Here is an 18,935-nt window from a genome sequence, read left to right as displayed (position 1 = left end):
GTATTGATTCCAATCTAACTATTCATACTGCTTTTTCAGTTGATTTACACTGTAATTATGGAAACATGCCTGTGGATGCACGCACTCAAGTAGGCCGACACACACACACACACACACACATTAATAGCAGACCTGGGACACTGCAGTAAATAGAAGAATCATTTCACTTATACACAGAAAAACATGCTCATTAAATCGCACTCTCTCTCTAGTTTTCTATCTTTGAGTGCTCCCCCTTTTCAAGTACAGACACTAACCCAACCCAAAAGAGTGCAGAATCAATATTGTTCTCAATTTGGCAAACTTAAATCAAACCAAAATGACCTTTTTCTTTTTCTTTTGAAAGGGTTTGGTTTCATTCTGAGGCTTTTTGAATAGCAAACAAGTAAAAGTGACAGGAGAAGATTAAGACAGAGTCTCTATGACACAGCAAACAACACTGACAATAACACCATCAGAAATTGTTTGCACCTTAGCCACAGTAAATGGAAAAAAAAACTAAATTTAAACAAAAGCGTCTTTCCACCTCCAGAATTTAAAAGTTAGAAACTGCTGCTTATTACAACATATTAATCTCGCACTAATATTCAAAACAGGCCTAAATTTTGTATGATAATGATTTTTATCTACATCAGGAGATTCCATATGTGATTCAGATATACGTATATGGCCAAACACAAACACAGATTGGAGGTTTAACTGCTCTGACTCATGCAAACTCATGTGGCACTCCAGGGCAGAAAAATAGGGAGCGGCAGCCGCAGTTGGAGGGCCTGAGCTGCCTGATCTCTGCTCTCCTCCTTGCCAAAGCTGTCTCTAGGTTGAATGGATGCTGGAAAATGGAGGGAACAACTCTTTGGACTGCAGCCGCAGGACAGACAACATGACAGCTCAGAGCAGGAGCACGGAGTATGTGCAATGTTCCTGTCTGTCTGTCCGATGGGGGGAAAGCCACAGTGGAGCCGCTACCTGTTACCATCCAACAGAGTGATTTCTCTTGCTGCCCGGTCTCTGAAGGACACACACACACAATGATGAACAGGGGATGCAGAGACTCGAGAGTTTGCCTGTCTGAGCATTTCATCTTTCACTGAACTAACTCAAATATGTGATGTGTGTATTTCTGTGCCTGTGAGTGTGCGTGTGACAGGAAAACAGCAGGGGATCGCGAGCAGTGACCGGTGACATACTGAAGGAGCCAGGACACATCAATCAGAAGAACAGGTGCTTACACACCGTCCCTCCCGTCTAATCCTGCCTGTCCTCGTACACAACAAGCTTTTTTTCGTCAGTCGTCCACCTGCTTTGTCCTCTGACCCTTCTCTAAAAAGTCAGCCAAAGTGACAACCTGAAAGCACTGTTTCTTTTATTCTGTACTGTCTTATTTTTATATCTCGCAGCATTGCTGTTCGGGCTATGGTGGCACCCTCAAGTTCCAGTGACGTTTCCGTCTCACTTTGTACTACAGAGCTTGAACCAAAAGAAAAACAAATACCCTATAATGTCTGTACAAAATATATGCACATACAGAGGATTGTTGTAGTATGTGAGATCAGTTTTGGCTTTGAGACCAGTTTCAAGAACATTTTTTAAAGGTCTCAGACTCTGACTCGACCACATTTATACCTTGTTGCCTCAGCCTCAGATAAAGAGGACTCTAATTTTATTCAAAGACCGGTCAAGACCACAACTACGGCGATAACACTTAATAGTCTGTGCCAAAAACAGGGTGCTGAATAAGAAGGTTACATTGATTTTTAGCTTTTTGGAGTTTTTTGCTCACAGAAAACAAAGGAAAATATTCACCTCTGCATATCAAGACTTTGTTAACGGTACACTTTGACATACACACATATATGTTAACAGTACGGGAAACAACAGGTAAACCAATGAGGATGTTTTTACTGGAATGTGGATCTTTCAGATAAATGTGAGGAGTCTCCAAGATTTGTATGCTACATATTTTATCTGAAGTGTGTCTCATACTGTGGGACTCACACTGGTCTGGTCTTAGTCTTGACTTGGTCTCAACAAGTTTTGGTCAAGACTTGGTCTCAGTTTAGGTGGTTTTGACTACAACACTGCATAGAGGAGACATCTTTGTATAAAATTGCAGGTACGATAAGTTATTTTTAACAAGCAGAGGCTACAGCCAACCACAAATGAATAATAGATGAATTAGGTCCACAGAAACAGAATCAGTCACAATTGAATGTGATGAAATGCAATCTGAAGCAAAATGTTCCACAGTCGAGGCACTGAGAGTGAAGAGGCCCAGTCCCAGTCAGTTTTTAGACACCAGAGCTAAAATAATTGCACTACTGCGCTTTGGATGAAACAATTCACCAAATGGCAGCCATTATGTAACATTTTTTAAAAAACTAAAAAAAAAACCTTTACAATTGGCATCACCGGTCATCAGTATGAACACTGCAGACTGTCTCAACAGATGCAGACGGCAGTGATAAGCCTTTCACTGGCTGGCTATTTAATTCTGCCACCTTCATCCTTGTTTCAGTCTCTGTTTCCATTGACAATATTTCTGACAGGTGGTCGACCAAAAAAACCCATAACTTAATGTAAGAAAAAGAAATCTGCGTAACCTGATACAACTTTAACCTAACACTTGTCACATGACTTTTGACACAAATAAGTGCAGACTGGATGTTCACAAGTTCAAAGAGTCTGCCATTTGATTTTCACACAGTGGAAATTGGTCATCATTGGCTGCCTGGAGACTGCCATTACCCAAAATAAATGACTGCTCAAAATAACTTATGTTGGTTTAGGTTTCTCTGACAAGTGGCCCCTTCCAGTCGTACAAATAATGACTGTTCTGTCTTCTTCACAAAGGTGGAAACAGAGTGATGTTACTGCATATTACAGCAACACGTCTTGGGGAGAAGGTCAGGGTGAATGGTGAGCCGTACAAAAAATGCTACTTTGATAGCCGGAGACGATCACTGACAGCCCATCTCCTACCATCAGTCAATGTTGTTGTTTTTTGACCATTAATCCCAAAAAGTAGTTGACGATGTTTTGGAAATGTTTTTTTTTTTTTTTTTTGAAAAGATCAATAGCACTCTCATGTCTGTCTGTTATAAAATAAAGCTGGAGCTAAGAGACCAGTTAGCTTAGCTTAGCATTAAGAGTGGAAACAGAACTAATGCTTGGCTGGGAGCAGTAAAAGTTTTGTTATCACTGTAATGACTGTTGTGTTATTGTTGAACAGAGCCAGGCTAGCTATGTACAGTCTAAACCAATTTCTATATATTAAAAAAAAAAAGCTCATGACAGCTCAAAAATGAAGCCTAAACATCTTGATCACCCCACGGTGGCTGGCTGCAGGACAGGTCATAAACCCTGGCCCCTCCATGTTAACACATGTGACATGGGCCAAACTAAAAACTCAAAGGACATGCCAAATACATTTTCCCAAAGATGGTTTCTGCTATTATTCTCTGTTTTTTTTTAAAATCACCCTAAAGTTTGTTCAAGTGTTCATTTCTCTGATAAGTTTGGTTATAATTGGTTCTTTGATGCTATAAAAAGAGGGGTTTGATATCATGATTAACAGCTGTTTGTCAATCAGTGCACTTGCAATCAGTGGAGCTTACACCATGTCTACTGCTCAGACTCTGGCTTCAAAAGCACAACGTGGCAGCACCTGTATCTTTACACAGTATTTACCGTGCAGACGTTATGGTGGTATCAGTTCATTTCAAGCCTATGTCCTAAAATATCAAACTATTCATTTGAACAGCAACTTAGGTTGCATAAAAATCAAGAGTGGAGCTAAAAAGCACTGCAGCATGGCTTCACTCTCCTCTCTGGTTGAAAATTTAAGCCTGCTTCACTTCTGAACATACTTAGCTTTATTCCTGTGTGTGTTTGATCAATCAACCTCCAGGCCTGAAAAATGAAGCTGACATGAAGGTTTGTTAAAATGCCCGACTAGAATTTTTATCTTCTGTGCAGTAAAGTTTATATCTGAGGCGTTGTCAACTGTCATAGCTATATATGAATCAGTAATATTGACATGGAGGTAAAATACAGCTTGACTGGTTGGGGGAGGCACACAAACGCAAAGCGGTAGTTTGGTTTCAACTTACTTTTTTGTTTTTTTTTCTCTTGTCTATGTAACTGTTTGTACCTTCGTATATGAACATGTGTACAATGAAGAAAGTTAGCAAAGGTAAGAAATCAAACCCAGCAAAACCCCAAACCCGAAAAAAGAATATTAGGGTGCGTTAAATACGTTTTTCAAAGGGCTGTAGGTGGTTTGGTGGTCTTGCAGTGGCAGTAGGTAGTAGAATGGAGGGCATTTAGTGTAAGTTTGGCTCAATCCCCACTTTCTCCTGTCTACATATTGCTTCAAGTCAGGATTCCCACAGCTTAGGGCAAATTGGATTTAGGAATTAATTAATGCCACATGGAATAAAATCTGAGAACAATTTTACAAAAACAAAATTGCTGAAAAAAAAACATGTTCCAGTATCTATTACTTAAGGTTAGCAAGAATTTGTCTGAATATTTATTGTAACATAAAACTTTGCTTTTTAGTGTAGCTAATTTTAATTATTTAAAAGTTACCAATAATTTTAAGATTTTACAATGCAAAGTCAGAAAAAGACCCACATCACATCCATGGGAACACTGCAACCCCCCAAAATTGCTGCTGATGTGTATTGCCCTTCAAGACAAAGCGCATCTGCCAAAGACACTGCTAACATTTTTCAGCTACTGTACACTGATTTAAGATTCTGCGGACCTCTCTCCTGCACGCTCTCGGCGTAGACATAGTTCTTATAGACTATAAACATTGTTATGATATTGGCTAAAGAAATAGTTGTTGTTTTCCATCTTTAGGCACTGTAGCTTCATTTGCAATGGAAGACTGGTTGCTTCCCTTTTCAGATCTAATTTACCGACTGTCAGCAGAAAAGGGGTAACTTGAGTCAGGAGTTTTTCAAAGCAGATACAGTTTGCATCTAAATCTCCCCGAGCTTTTACCCGGACCATGCTACTGTGGAAAGTAAACAGAGAAACAGAAAAGGGTTTTTTTCTTTTTAGATATTTTCACGGCACACTGACTCAAACAAGCAGTGGACGCACGAAATATATTCAACACAAACACGCAAATTCACACACTGAGGTAAAATGTAATCACACACAAAACATGCCAACTCCTTCATCTCCATGAAGAACTCAATCATTATACATTTCACTCTGCAAGGAGGATATTATCTGAACATGGTGAACTGAGTCATTATGGCCCACCATGATGTGCCTCCTTCTCTTCCATCTTTCTCTTTTCAACACAATGACTCTCCCTCTCTTCCCGTCTCCCTCTGAGGTCTGTGAAATATAAACAGACACACACAACATGCACACACAACGCTGCTCTCACTGTCTCCAGAGACACACTTCCTCCCACCATTTCATCCCCCTCCTCCTCCTAGTCTTCCTCCTCCTGCTCCTCTCTTCCTATATGCGTTCATTCCTTGCTCGCTCTCTCCTCTTCCATCTCTCATTTTGCCTTCCCCTTCTTCCTGTTTTCTTTTAGTCTCTCTTTCTCTTTGTGGGAGGTGAACATTTTAAATCACCCCTGAGACGAACACCGTCTGCGACCTTCATGAATCACAAGCTCTCGTACCCCTTCTTTCATTTTCTCCCACTTTCCTCCTTTGTGGTTTTCCTTTACATTCCTGTTATCTTTATGTGGGGCATCCCCCCCTCCCCAGCACCACCACCACCACCCTCCCCATTCCACACATATTGTCCAGCTTGCCGCTCCATTCTCTCATCTCTTTCAGCCGTGTTGGCTGGCACACTGTAGTCCGTCTTGCTTCATCCCTCCTTCATGGATGCAATGTGTCTCATTTATAAAAGGTGTTCCATTTCACACGATTTAGAAAGAAATTATGTTAAAATCAGAAGTCTCTGATGTGTGAATGGCATAGATAGTTTTTTTTTTTTTAATGTTATTTTCTGAAGTGATTGCACAATAAAATCTAGGGTAAAAAAACGTCTATGTAAATGTGGCCCAGTATGTGTTTGTAACCTGAAACACACACACCTCCTCATTTCAGTGAGTCACCCTCTAAATGTTTCTCCTCTCATTTGACTCAAGGAAAGCAGAGAACAGCTTCCTGAGAGCTGTCACCCTGCTCAACCAGCCGTCCTCACACTCAACATCCCCTCCCTACACACTCAAAACTGCACTTTTCATTACTGTCGCATGTCTTACCTAAGAGGCAAAAAAAGCACTCAGAGAGCAGCAAATTCTCTGTCCGGAGCAATTTTCAAAAACAAAGCAAGCCCGTTCAAAAGCATGTAGATGAGCTACAGCCTTAATCACCACTGAGCCCATGTTTGGACACTTAAAAGCGTACAAGCACACAGTTTTCCTCATATAGGGGTACATCCCTGAGATCTTTATTATGGTAATACTCTCTGCAACAATGTGAATGATAAACTCACACACACACACAAACCCAAAAACATACACATACTCAAACACAAACACACTTAATTCTCAGCAGGTCTCTTTTTACTTCAAGGCCCTCGAGTCGAAAGAAAAGGAGTCTCTGTTTTTGTCAGAGAACAGAAGAAGCAGGTGGGGGGCCTGTGTGTGTGTCTGTGTGTGTGTGTGTGTGTGTGTCTGTGTGTGTGTGTGTGTGTGTGTGTGTGTGTGTATTTTTGCACTTTAAGTAGATGTTTGCCTGTGCACAGTCCCTGCAGAAACCAGGATTGTGCTTAAGGATGCAAGACTTGCTCTGACTGCCGAAATACACAGCGAGAGGTGAGGCAGAGTTAGTAAGCGGAGGCATAAAGGATGTAACTGATAAGCAATGAGGACTGTGAGTGATGAGAAAGAGACTCCAGCATCGGCAGGAGGAGGTTTTGTCTTTCACCTGCCAGAAGATGTTGTCAATGGTATTGCCCAGGAATCCTTCTCGGTTGTCGGATGACAGCAGTTTGGGCCCCAGTATCGTCATGAACTCCTCAAAGTCCACCTGGCCGTCCCCTGCAGGCACACACACACACACGCAGAGAAAGGCAGGGAGAAAGACCAGTACAATAGAAAATCAGATACACAGACAGGAAGGCTGGCAGACAGGCGCTAAATAATGCATTTTATGCTCAAGTTTATTCGCTTGCCGAAACAAAGAAAAGCGCCCTGAGATAGATCAACAGATGGATGTGCACCCATCCGTGACAAAAAGCCATGCATCATCAGCACTAATTCACCTATCAAATAAGGTTTGTGCACCTGTGCAAGTGCGTGCCTTTGTGAGTCTTTGCGGGAGCAGTTGTGGGCTCGTACTTGCACTGAAGCGACAATTCAGGCAGCATTTCACAATTTTAAATTCAAGGGACACAACTTGCAAGTGTTTGCATTACGTATTCTACTGCTGCGTGTTGTTGGAGATAGCAATCAACAGCCAGCGTCCCGTGGAATTAATACTCAGTGAACATCTCCCCAACAGCATGTCTTATGACTGAGTTACTGCATAAACTTATTATACTACATATTGCCAATATTGATGTTACCATCAGTCTGCAGCGTTATCTAATGTTGTATTTATTATTCGCTACAAGATGATGTAGATGTAGTCAGCGCAAGTCTCAGTCCTGCTGTGTTAGTATTGGCAGCAGGGTAACTTCCCATTTTATGGGTCTGTAATTTCTGAATAATTTCCAAGAAGTTCCCTAGAAAGAACTGTGTAATTTGGTGCTAATTACAGGGGAAATAGAGACAATATTCAATTTGTACTCATGATGAATGAATTCTAATTAATTAACAAAGGGAGTCTTTTAGTGAGTGCACAGCAGGCCAGCTGAACATGCAAATAAAAGCCATTCAACATGTATCTATAATTAAGTTTTCAATTATATATATTTGGGTTTAAATGGAGCTGTATTTTCAAGGAATTTCCGCTACGATCAGTGTCAAATTACATTTTTTTCCAGAAAACGTCTTGAAAATGACCCGTAAAATGACGTGTTACCTTGTTATACAGTATATTATAAGTATAAAACAGCATTACTTCTCTGTTCTGAAACCCTAGTGCAGTTTCTCAAGCAGCAGCAGCTTTAAATCACCATAATAGAATCTTATATTTTAAGACTACTTTGCTTAAAACCTGAGGGTAGGATAAAAATTATAATATAATTATAATTCTACAGATCATCGGATTAGTATTATTGAAGAAGAGGTTTAACGGCATAAAATTAATCATCTTGAGGACCATGCAGGTTGTCTAGCACCTGATAATAACTGACATTCCCAAAACTAATTGTGCCTGTTCCAGCTTTAAATGCTTTATTAGCGAAGACATCGAGATGATAGAAGTCAGAGGTAGAGGATTTTAGGAGAGATTCTGTCTCCACTCGAAACAAATGGCAGTGCTGCTCTCAGATGGTCAGACTACTCAGGGAGGCAAAAGCAAAAAGCTTTTAGCTTTGACCTTTGATATTTACTGCAAACTGTGGAATCAAGAACAGGCAGATAAGAAGTAGTTGAAAGATTGACTAGCTTGTTTGTGATTCAGGGACTGCTTCGGACTAAATGCAATCCTCTGTGGATTTACAAGGAAAGCTGGAGTTTAAGGAGCAGAAGCAGACAGGTTCTCTGTTTATTGTCTCCAGGGGAATTTATTTTTGACAATTGCCCACCTGCTGCTCTTAAGGCGGTTTAGAAACAGTTTTACGGGAACATGGGCTGTAACTCAAAAGCTCATTTTGCCTCAAGCAAGTAGGCATTAAGGTTTGGCATCATATATTTACCGTGCCTTCTATTTACATCACATTAAAATTCAACTCAGAGAAACTGTCAGAGGGATTGTTTCTTTGGAAGGAAAATATTCTTCTTGTACACTTCAAATTTTGATACAGGCACAGCTGTAAACAAAGATTACACACATGCGCTTTATGTTAAACAGCCTTTTCTGAAAAGGTTCACTCTGTGTGTTTACGTGCGTGCTCTATGCATGCACCCAAGTGTGTGTCCTTATGTAGTGCCTCACCATCCATGTCCAGTCTCTGCATGATGATGGCCAGCTCCACTTCGCTGGGCATGTAACCCAGGGAGCGCATGGCCATGCCCAGCTCCTGTTTGGAGATGAAACCATTCCCATCACGATCCAAAACACGAAATGCCTCACGGATCTCTGCACGACAAACGGACAACATATCACTGTACAACACTGTCTGTCTGCCATCCTCTCCTCTTCCTTTCAGGAACAGACATTTAAGTTACATGGATCATTATGTTCAGTTTTCATCCTGTTTGTGTTTAATAAAATCAAAAATAGCCCTACAGAACAACAGCATATTATGTAATGTTTTGTTGTGGTAGATCCCTTTATTTTCTATGTGAAGTTAAATGTGTGATTTAATTATCTTTTTGGGCATGATGTGTGGGTTTCTGGTTAGTTTGTGCGAAGGTTGGCAGGTGTGGTGTGTGTTTTAAAAGTATCTTTCACCTCTTCTTTGCTTTTATAATCTATTTTTATAGTTAAATATGTGTCCTAAAGGTTGAGCCTCATCACAGTAGATTAAAAAAAAATCTGTTCATCTTTATTCTTTATTGCATTTCAAAGAGGCCGTTATCATTTCCTTGTCTATACTGCTTGTTGCAATACAGATGTTAACAAAACAATAGCATTGTTTGTTCAAATTCATACACTTGACATACAAATTACATATTGGCTAGGAGTACTTGTGGTTGCATGAAGACAGAAACTGCGTGATGTCATAGTGATGTAACACCTCTTATGGTAAAGGACAGGGTTGTTGGGCCATGACGCTGTGTGACTGTTTGCAATTAGGGCTATGCGATATGATGAAATATGTTGTCTAATGATAAAAAACATTTACCGTTTTATATTATGCTGCATCGTTTACATCATCTGATATCGCTTTGCGCTTTGATTTATTAATTTATAACAATACTTTATCAACTTTACTAAACAGTACTTTATATAACTTTATGCTTTACTTTTTTTCACATTATAACAGTATTTCATTAAACTTCATTTTCAACTGTAGATCATTTATTAATTTTGTATTTGAGAAAATTACAGTAGTTTAGTGGATTTTTTAAAATATCAATATATATCGTGCATTATGATATGGCCTATCACCAAGCAGCACACAGACACAGTTAGCTACTAGCTACGTAGCTAAATGTAGCTTTGCATTAAGTAATTTGTGGGGATTTCCTGTGAACCATTGTGTGTGCATAATCAGAGGATATCATTGTATGTAACTGTTGTATGGGGATACATTGACCTACTTTATAAGTTTATTTCGAAAAGAGACTGTATGCATTTAAAGAGTGTACATTTCCTGTGAAAACAAAGACAAAATGTTTGTAACGAGTGTAAATTGACACGCTGTCAAAGAGGATCCAAAGCTGATGCTGGAGGGGTACCTAGAGCATCACAATTGAATGTGTAGGGCCACTGACCAAATGTCAGAAGAGTGTTGAAGAGTGTGAATGAGTTGCCTGATGAAAGGGGCGCCACGTCAGAAACGACCCACCAGCTGTTTAGGTTTGAGGACTTGTTGTAACCATAAAAATTGCTGAATGACTTACGCAATGTAACATAGAGACATCAGATGGTGTCAGCGAGATGCACTAATCCATGAGATGAAATTAATGATTAACAGATTTTAGCAGGTCTGTAGACGGTGCAGAAGGGTGCTTCCCTGATGCTGATAACAGGCTTTCCTATTAACTGGAAGTGTTGCAGCCTTTCTCTCAGGCAAATCAAGGTGATGGTGATTTCTCGCTCTTTCTCCCTCTCCTTTCTCTCTCTCTTTCCTGTCTCTTTTACATCTTTATATACTTATTGTATTTTACAAACCTCGAGGGGCCTGTACCAATCCCTCTGCACAGCACAATCTCCACCAGCAGTGCCAAGAGCATTTCCGACTCTCTCCTCCCACATAAAAGGCTTCCTCCTAACTTGAAATTGTCAGTAAACGAACACAGCTCACAAGGCATCTATCTGTTCGTGCAGCAGAATTACTCAAACCTCCGAGGACCTTCTCACAAAATACCCCGGTCAATCTCCAGCTAATTACCTGTCAATCAGTTGGCACTATCTGAGCAGAGGTGGAGCTTTGGGATGGGGGTGGAGGTGGTCGAATGTATTGACTTTATTAAGACAACAGAGAGACAGGACAGAAGTATTTATTCAACATCTTTTTACAAGAAAGCACTCAATTTTTTCTGTGGATCTCTACATTTCAGGGGTGGGAGAGGGTGTCATTTCAGCTGGCATTCAGCATTTGTGCAGATCTTTACAGGAAAAACACAATTGAGAAGAGTGATAGCCTGCTGCGAGACGGAATTTAAATCACAATTTTGCCAAGACTAATCCTTTTCCTAACTTAAACAATGAATTTTACATGAAGTTCATCTCTGTCTCTGTCTCTCTCAGGCTGTGTGTCATTAATATTCTCGTCCTGACATGCTGCTCCTTCCTTCCTCTGTGTAATAAGTCCGTCTCAGATCTGCCTCCTATGACTGTCTTTGCTCTGTCAGCTGCGTGAGAGCCGAAGTTCACTCGCAGCCCCCATATAAGCCTGTAAATATCCCCAACGGCTGATAACTAGACTCGAGCTCCGAGTCACTGCCTCCCCTTTCTCTCGCACTAAATAAAGTGAGAATCAAAAGCAACGGATTGGGAATGTGGGCTAGCGTGCAGCGTCCCAAAACAAAATGACTTGTATTTGTATGCAGCTCAACAGTGAGGAGTACATTTTCAGTAGGGTTCGAATGAGCTGGTCCTTGATGTATTACTGTGCGATGCCTGTGTGTGTGTTTGTATGAGCATGCATCGGAGCCTGTGTGCCGCTGTGCATTACGATTTCAGCCCCCCAGGACTGTACATGTTCTCACTTTGATTGATGAAAAGCCTCAAGAAAAAAAAAAAATCAGAGAAAAGGATCGCGGCGATCCAACACAGGGGTGATTAACTAGCTTTCTATCTACACTAACAGATGATCCTAGAAGAACCTTCAGCATCTCTCTGAAGTAGGATTAGGAGTTTTCAAATGCTGGCAGCAAACACCACAGAATTTTGTCCACATCAAACAATCCCATTGGTTGCATTGGATCTGTGGCTGACAGGGCTTAGATAATGCCTCATCATGATGTCTGGAGTCTCAGAGTCCAAATTTATTTATATAATTGCTCTACACAGGTCCAAACTATTTTACCCTTCTTGCTGCCCTTGACAAACAAAACCCAGACAGAGGCCAACCGGTCTAATGATGGTGAGGCATTTCAGTCACAGTTCCAGCTCTGCTTTCAGTGCACCAAAGAAACTGTTTTAGTGAACTGGGTTGAGTTGAGATGCGCACAAGGGACATTGGATTAAAAGATTTATGCTACAAAGTACTTCATACCAAAGCTCATTCGAGCAAAGTACAATAGACCACATGTATAAACACAAACAAACGGCCTCAGTCACAAACACACTCTCATGCTCTCAGTCCTAGCTCGTTGACGGGATTAGCTGTTTTTTTTCCCTCCATAGCAACCCATGTTAGATATATATGCACTCATTTCGGTGTAGAAGTCTTTGTTTTGTGCAGCACATGTGAGGTTGTCATAGGATAGGTCCCAAATGTAATCACACACAATATGCTTCAGGATCTGTCAGTCTGCGGTCAGTCATGCACTCACTGAACACACACAGGCTGCATGAGAGTAAAACTCCTGTGTCAGTTTAAGACAATTTAAAGGATACCTGCAGTCTGTTGCAACATGGGTTTTTCTTTGGATTTTCTTAATGCTGGTCATTGATTATGGTAATAAATTGCACTCAGCAAAGCAATTGCTGAGCTCTGCAAAAAATGCTTTAAATATGTTAAAAAGGACAAAAAACACAAGCAGTCAGATAATCAAAAATGAACAAAATTTTGCCAGATTAGATACCACTCTTTTTAGAGGTAATACTGAAAGTGAGAGCACCTGTAATGACACCAATAATCCCTTATGCTAATGCAAAGGAAAGCAGTGCAAGTGCGCACGACTGCGGCACCGTCAGTCAAAGTTGAAGCAGGAAGTTTGACGGTTTGAAATTTGACTAACCTTGTTTACAACCAGCCCATGAGCCAATTATCAGAGGATCGGACCGATGCTTGTTGCTTGTTGTAAGGAAGCTGGCTGTTCTTGCAATTTTTTCATATGGTTTTCTTAAGATGCAGCCTATTCTCATTCCCAGGTTGTCAGATACTGACGCTTTGTTGCGCCCCTCTGCATTTGATACGCACAGGGCACCCTTTAGCATATCTATGAGACGCACCGCTGAAACATATTGTAACTTGTAACGCTTTGAAACAATGTAACGTAATGTGACATAAATAAGAACAATAAGTACACGAGTTACATAATGTTATGTTAAAACATAATAAAATTGACTTCTGGTTTCAAATGGGTTACAAACTGCAGTCTGCTGGATGAAATTCTGATTTTGGATGACCCATTTACCTCCTGTCCCTTCCATGCTATGTGGATTTTCTAGCTCTTTATACCACATCACTTGCTCTCAGCATCAAGCATTGCTGCTGATGGCTTTAAATTGGAATTAGTTGAAAGCCTGGTATGTCTCAGAAAAACGCTAAAGGCTGCCTTTGCCGTCAATATCACACACTGAAGGGAGTGACAAAGCACAAGTATTTAACAACCTGGGAATGAGAATGGGCTGCAGGATCATATGGTTATTATTATTATTGTCAGGGGTGCCATGACAGCGTGTATAGAGGGCTGCCATAATTGTAGCATCTGATTTAAGCTGAAAATATCAGATCTGCGATCATCAGACTGTACTTTAATTGCTGGACAGTCGTAACAAGGTTCTTGAACGGTGAAATCAGATGCGATTAACTGAACCAGGCACTCATTTTCGAGATATACAGAATATATAAAAGTAAATACTTTCATGTGCTCTTGAGAAAACAAAAGTTGTTTTCTTGTGATTAATTATCTTGTTATCTCCAGAAATTGGCCTTTTGCTATCTGGAATCAGATTCAGCATAGATTAACCTATAATCATGAGAAAATGAGCTTTGCTATCTCAAGAGAATGAAATAATTAACATGTGATATTAAGATAGTTGCTTTATTGGATCTTTTGTTTTTCAGCATTGTTACCACATTACCACATCTGTTACTTTGCTGATTGGATATAATCTTATCATATCTAATACAACTAATGGCCAGAGCTACAGAGAATAAAAGTCACGCTGTTTGCTGTCAGCTGTAAAGGCGTTGTATTCACATGAGAAAACATTCATATGAGTCCTTTCTGAAGTGATCACATTCAGGCATGTTGGTATATTCTGGACTGAAAAACCTGGTTATTTCAAAATGAATGAATATTTTCATTATTCAGACTGTAATCTAACCAAAACCTTAGGCCACATTCATTGAAAGCGAAACAACAGACTCGTGTTTTACACAGGCTACATTCAATAAGTTGGATTTCAATCGTGTTATTGGTTATTTACAAACACAACACATGGCTGTCCTTCAGTTTAAACTGCCAAAGTGCAGTTTTATTTTCATACTTTATTTATCACACAGGCCTTTGTGGGTGCTGGTGTCATCGTTTTTCATGTAAGATAGATTGAAAACTTGAATTGGGTTACCAATACATTGGTGTCCTACTTCTAACCTAGTCATATGTATTTTATTTCTCTCAGACACTGCTTCACTCTGAGTCCCGTGACTGATTTTATTTCCTAAGCACCATAATTGGAAACCAATGCATCCAGTCAAGCTCTGACAAAATGGCTAAATGGAAAAACTTTTCCCTGGGAGAATTGACGTGTTGTAACTGCATTGTTCCAGTAGTGGAACATTAATTGCTAGTACCTCACACTTTACTCTGCACCCCCACCACCACCACCACCCTCTCTCTCTCGCTGTAAGCACACTCACCTCCCAGCTCCTCTGTGGAGATACTGGTGAGCTGGAAGGCTTCGCTGCCCTCCGTCAGGGAGCTGCTCAGATAGTTGTCTGGATAGAGCAGGCCCGCCCGCACATGGTGGAATGGCATCTTCTCCCTGCAGAGCAAACACACACACACACACACAGTCTAAATAAACTTGCATGCGTGTGTACGTGAGTGAGAAAATACAGGTAAAAGGGATTTGTGTCCCAGTGTGTGCATGTGTATTCAGACTAGCAGCATGGTCATGAGCCCTTTTTTAGAAACACAAGCTCCTGTGGAGGGTTGTATTGTTCCTCATGCTCATTTCTGGGAGAAACCGCTGTCTCCTTGTGGCAGACTCACAGTGACAAATTATGTAATCACATTATAATTCAATGGAGTCACAAAAAATATTCCAGTGTTATTGTTCTGATAAATACCATCAGAGTATAATCAGGAACCTGGTATTATCTAGCGATCATTCTCGTGCTGTCGTTCTCCTGTTTGCTCTTTGTTCAGGAAAAAGCAGTAAAGTCCTGTCAGTCGCTATCCTTTCCTTCAGATCTCTTGTCCCCCCAGACGAACCCAGCTGCCACCCAACACCTCACCAAGAGACCTGCAGGGCTTGACAGGGCATCTATCAACCGCGGCCCCTTCTGTCGCATGATCAGAGTGACTCTTTGCTTTGATTCATGTGAGTTGCCCCTCTGAGGGCTTTCCCAGTGTAACATTTTGACACTGGCGATATGCTTCATGTAATATTCCTGCCAATAATGCATGCTGAACTATCGAGGTGAGGGAGAGAAAGACAGATAGAGAGGGAGGAAGAGACAGAGATCCCGAGAGTATTTCGTGAGCGTGCCGCTGCCAGACAGAAGAGATAGAGATGGAAGTGGGGATGTCTCTGTCACAGGAAACATGGTCCAAGTATAAACCTCTCCTCTCCTCTCCTCTCCTCTCCCCTTCTCTGTTATTTGAGAATTAAATCCTTCATGGATCTTTGTGAATCAGAGCCAAGGGAGGAACAGGACACAGACTGAGCCTAAAGACAAAGACAGTGTAAAAGGTTAAGAGCTGCGGGACAGGCGAGAGTCTGCTCTGGTGATCTGTAGAGGACACCAGGTGTGAAAATAGCTGTGTGTGCGTGAGACAGAGACAGACAGCAGACATACTGCATGTGCAAAAAGGTGTGTTTAAGTGCACATCGTGTAAAATTACATAGTTTTGCTTTTACATAGTTCTATAAGCTTATAACAGCGATGAAATATCACATCAAGAGACTAAATTAATATAAAGATGAATACATAAATTAACCACTGAGAAGACTGGTGGCCCCTTTGTGACATCAGTTATTTTTACAACACAGAACAGCAGAAGAGCCCTTTTCTTCAGTTTCTCACAATGGCAGACGTAAACAACTGAAAGGCTGATTGAAAAAAATCACACTGCACAAGTTTATTTTAAAGTGATGGACATAAACATTTGAAAGGAAGCAACAGTTTTTTATGAAATATGTGGCTATGAAAATTACGAAATAAGAGAGGTAGAGACAAACTGGGTGTTTTTTTGAGAACTCTGCATCATATTTTACTTCATAATAGTTGTTTATTTCTAGTCATGACCAATAAGAATGGGTGAATTATGGGGCAATGGGCCCCTGGGCACATATAAGCAAAGGGCCCCACCACCTCTCCTATATAGGCCCAAGACACACAGACTTTGCAGTGGTTTTGCATCTCATTGTTATCATTACGCATCTTTTCGAGGGTTTGTTGTTTTGGGTTTCCTTGAGGTAATGTGGTGTCTTGTTTTGTCATTTTGTGTCTGTTTGTAGTCATTTTGAGTCTCTTCCTGTTTTGCATGTGTTAATTTGACATTTGACATTTTGCAAGTTAGGACCAGGGACACTTTGGGTCCCTGGGCCTGTGCCCAGCTGGCTCATCCACCCATGCCAATTAGCCCATTGAGTGTGCTGGTACACATACATCTACTTGAGTTAACATGATAGGAATGTGCGTATCTAGCTGTTTAGGGTGCTAAGTGAATGTGCTGTCACTTCTGTGCAGATTCAGCAGATTTATACACACTAAATGTTAATTCATATGAATGTAAACATGCATGCACATAAAATGTTTATTTCAGCAGAAATTGCAAATGAATTCATACATGCCCATGTTTACATTCCTATGAGTGCATCAATGCATGCATGTTTGTCAGACATGTTTAAATTTACTTATGGATGTTGTTGGGTGCATGTAGGTCCCCCTAAATATTTAAAACATGCGCATTTCTCCTGGCAATAAAAACATTAAAGTAGCAGACGACTTTGTTTAATGAAGCTAAAGACATCCTGCACTATAAATTGATGCAAAAGGCAAAAGTTGATGCAAAGAAATTCACCAGAATTCAGGAAATTAAGTGTTTCAAGCTCAAAATTTCCTGGCGGAAGACCCTATACCTATCTCATATGTGTCCCCCCTAATGTTGAAATAAAACCAAAGAACTTAGTTCGGGGCTTGCATGTATATGATCCATGCATTTTCATCCCAACTCATCAATTGTCACTGCTTTGTGAGTGGACCTACTCATCAAAATATGAATCACCAGTTAGATTACAGTGTCAGTCTTGGACATTCAGGAATGACGTAGCAATTTATGCTTGTTACATGCGTTGTGTCTTTTGAATACATACTTCTGTTTTCACAGGAAATGTGCAGTTCTTGTTACAGGCATTGAGTCTTTTTAAAAATAAACTTAAAACGTATGTAAAACCCTTCAGAAAAACTATCTTGACTGACAATGACTATGATTGTTACGAACATTATGTAACATCACGTGACATACATCATCTGACATACGTCTCATTGTGGCTTTGTACCATGGCAGTTGCCAGTGCATTTCATAACGCTGTGAAGAGTGCCTCAATGCATCGGTATCTGCCCACTGATGAGTTGGGTTGTGGCCCACTGCATTGACAGTCCAATGCGTATCATACCGCCGCAAAAGGTCCCCTTGTGCGTCTGTACTTGACGTTGAGATCACTAACAAAGAGGAGGGATCTGATGCCAATCACTGACAAAGCAGCGGTATTTGACGAGTTGGATGTGATTTACATAACGATGTATGAAGTTTTTCAGTATGTATCGCTGATGTGCAGCACATTTACAAGTGATTATATTAATGGAAAAGACAAAAGAAATGATTTTTAAAAAAGAAAAAAGAGAAATGAACATTTAATGGCTGTTAAATAAGCCACAGCCAGATGAAATCCCCAAATTCTTCAACTCCTCAAATTAAATGGGACCTAGCTATTATTTAATCAGTGGACAAATTAATAAGACATATGATATGAAATTAATATGAGAATGTATTTCAACAGTCCATCTGCTCTCACAATTCTTCCACTGACAAACACCCACTCACTCATGGCAAAACCAGCAAAGACGCATACACATACATCAAACTCAGTCACACACTGACTCTCTCTCTTGCTACCACTCTCACTCACTCCCTACTTTCCTCCCATATATTTTTGGATTGTGGTTTTGCTACTCGTGAAAACACAGACTGTTGTCACAGAGACAGGCATGAGAGCTGACAAGGACAAGCTTGAGCAAAAAACCTCCATCTGATAAGCCTCATCGCCTGGCTGAGAGCAGGAAGAGGAGTGGCAGAAAGACAGATAGACAGACAGACAGGTGATAGAGAGACAGGGGAAGGATGGGGTACGAAGGGGATGAAAGGACCAAATGAAAGCGGGATGGCTGACAGTGTTTGAACTGTGGGGTCACCTGCACTCTGGGGAGTCGAGTTTCAAGTCTGCAGTGTGGTGATCAGAACAAATTTAAGCTCAAAACTGGAGGGAAGAGGCTGGGATGAAGGGAAATGGAGCGACTGAGATTGAGCCAAAAGCTGGGAATAGGGAGAAAGGAGAATCATGTTTTCTCCTCACCTCCCTCTGTCCCCATGGAGAGGAATG

At 40.7% G+C, this 18,935-nt stretch overlaps 1 protein-coding gene across 1 annotated transcript in view; it reads right to left on the bottom strand.

The window, feature by feature from the left end:
* Positions 1 to 18,935, bottom strand: part of caln2 (calneuron 2) — a 40,318-nt gene that overhangs the window by 9,258 nt on the left and 12,125 nt on the right. Inside the window, exons 4-6 of the mRNA XM_042499456.1 lie at positions 14,965 to 15,089; positions 9,033 to 9,176; positions 6,918 to 7,030 (exon numbers count right to left, since the gene is read on the bottom strand). Of these exons, the coding sequence (XP_042355390.1) occupies positions 6,918 to 7,030; positions 9,033 to 9,176; positions 14,965 to 15,082 (375 nt within the window). The 5' untranslated portion in view covers positions 15,083 to 15,089. The remainder of the gene's footprint in view (positions 1 to 6,917; positions 7,031 to 9,032; positions 9,177 to 14,964; positions 15,090 to 18,935) is intronic.

This window comes from Plectropomus leopardus, chromosome 13 (assembly GCF_008729295.1).
Source record: "Plectropomus leopardus isolate mb chromosome 13, YSFRI_Pleo_2.0, whole genome shotgun sequence".
Lineage (NCBI taxonomy): Eukaryota > Metazoa > Chordata > Actinopteri > Perciformes > Serranidae > Plectropomus > Plectropomus leopardus.
The sequence above is the reverse complement of the archived record's forward strand: the minus strand, read 5'-3'. Positions and strand labels throughout refer to the sequence as shown.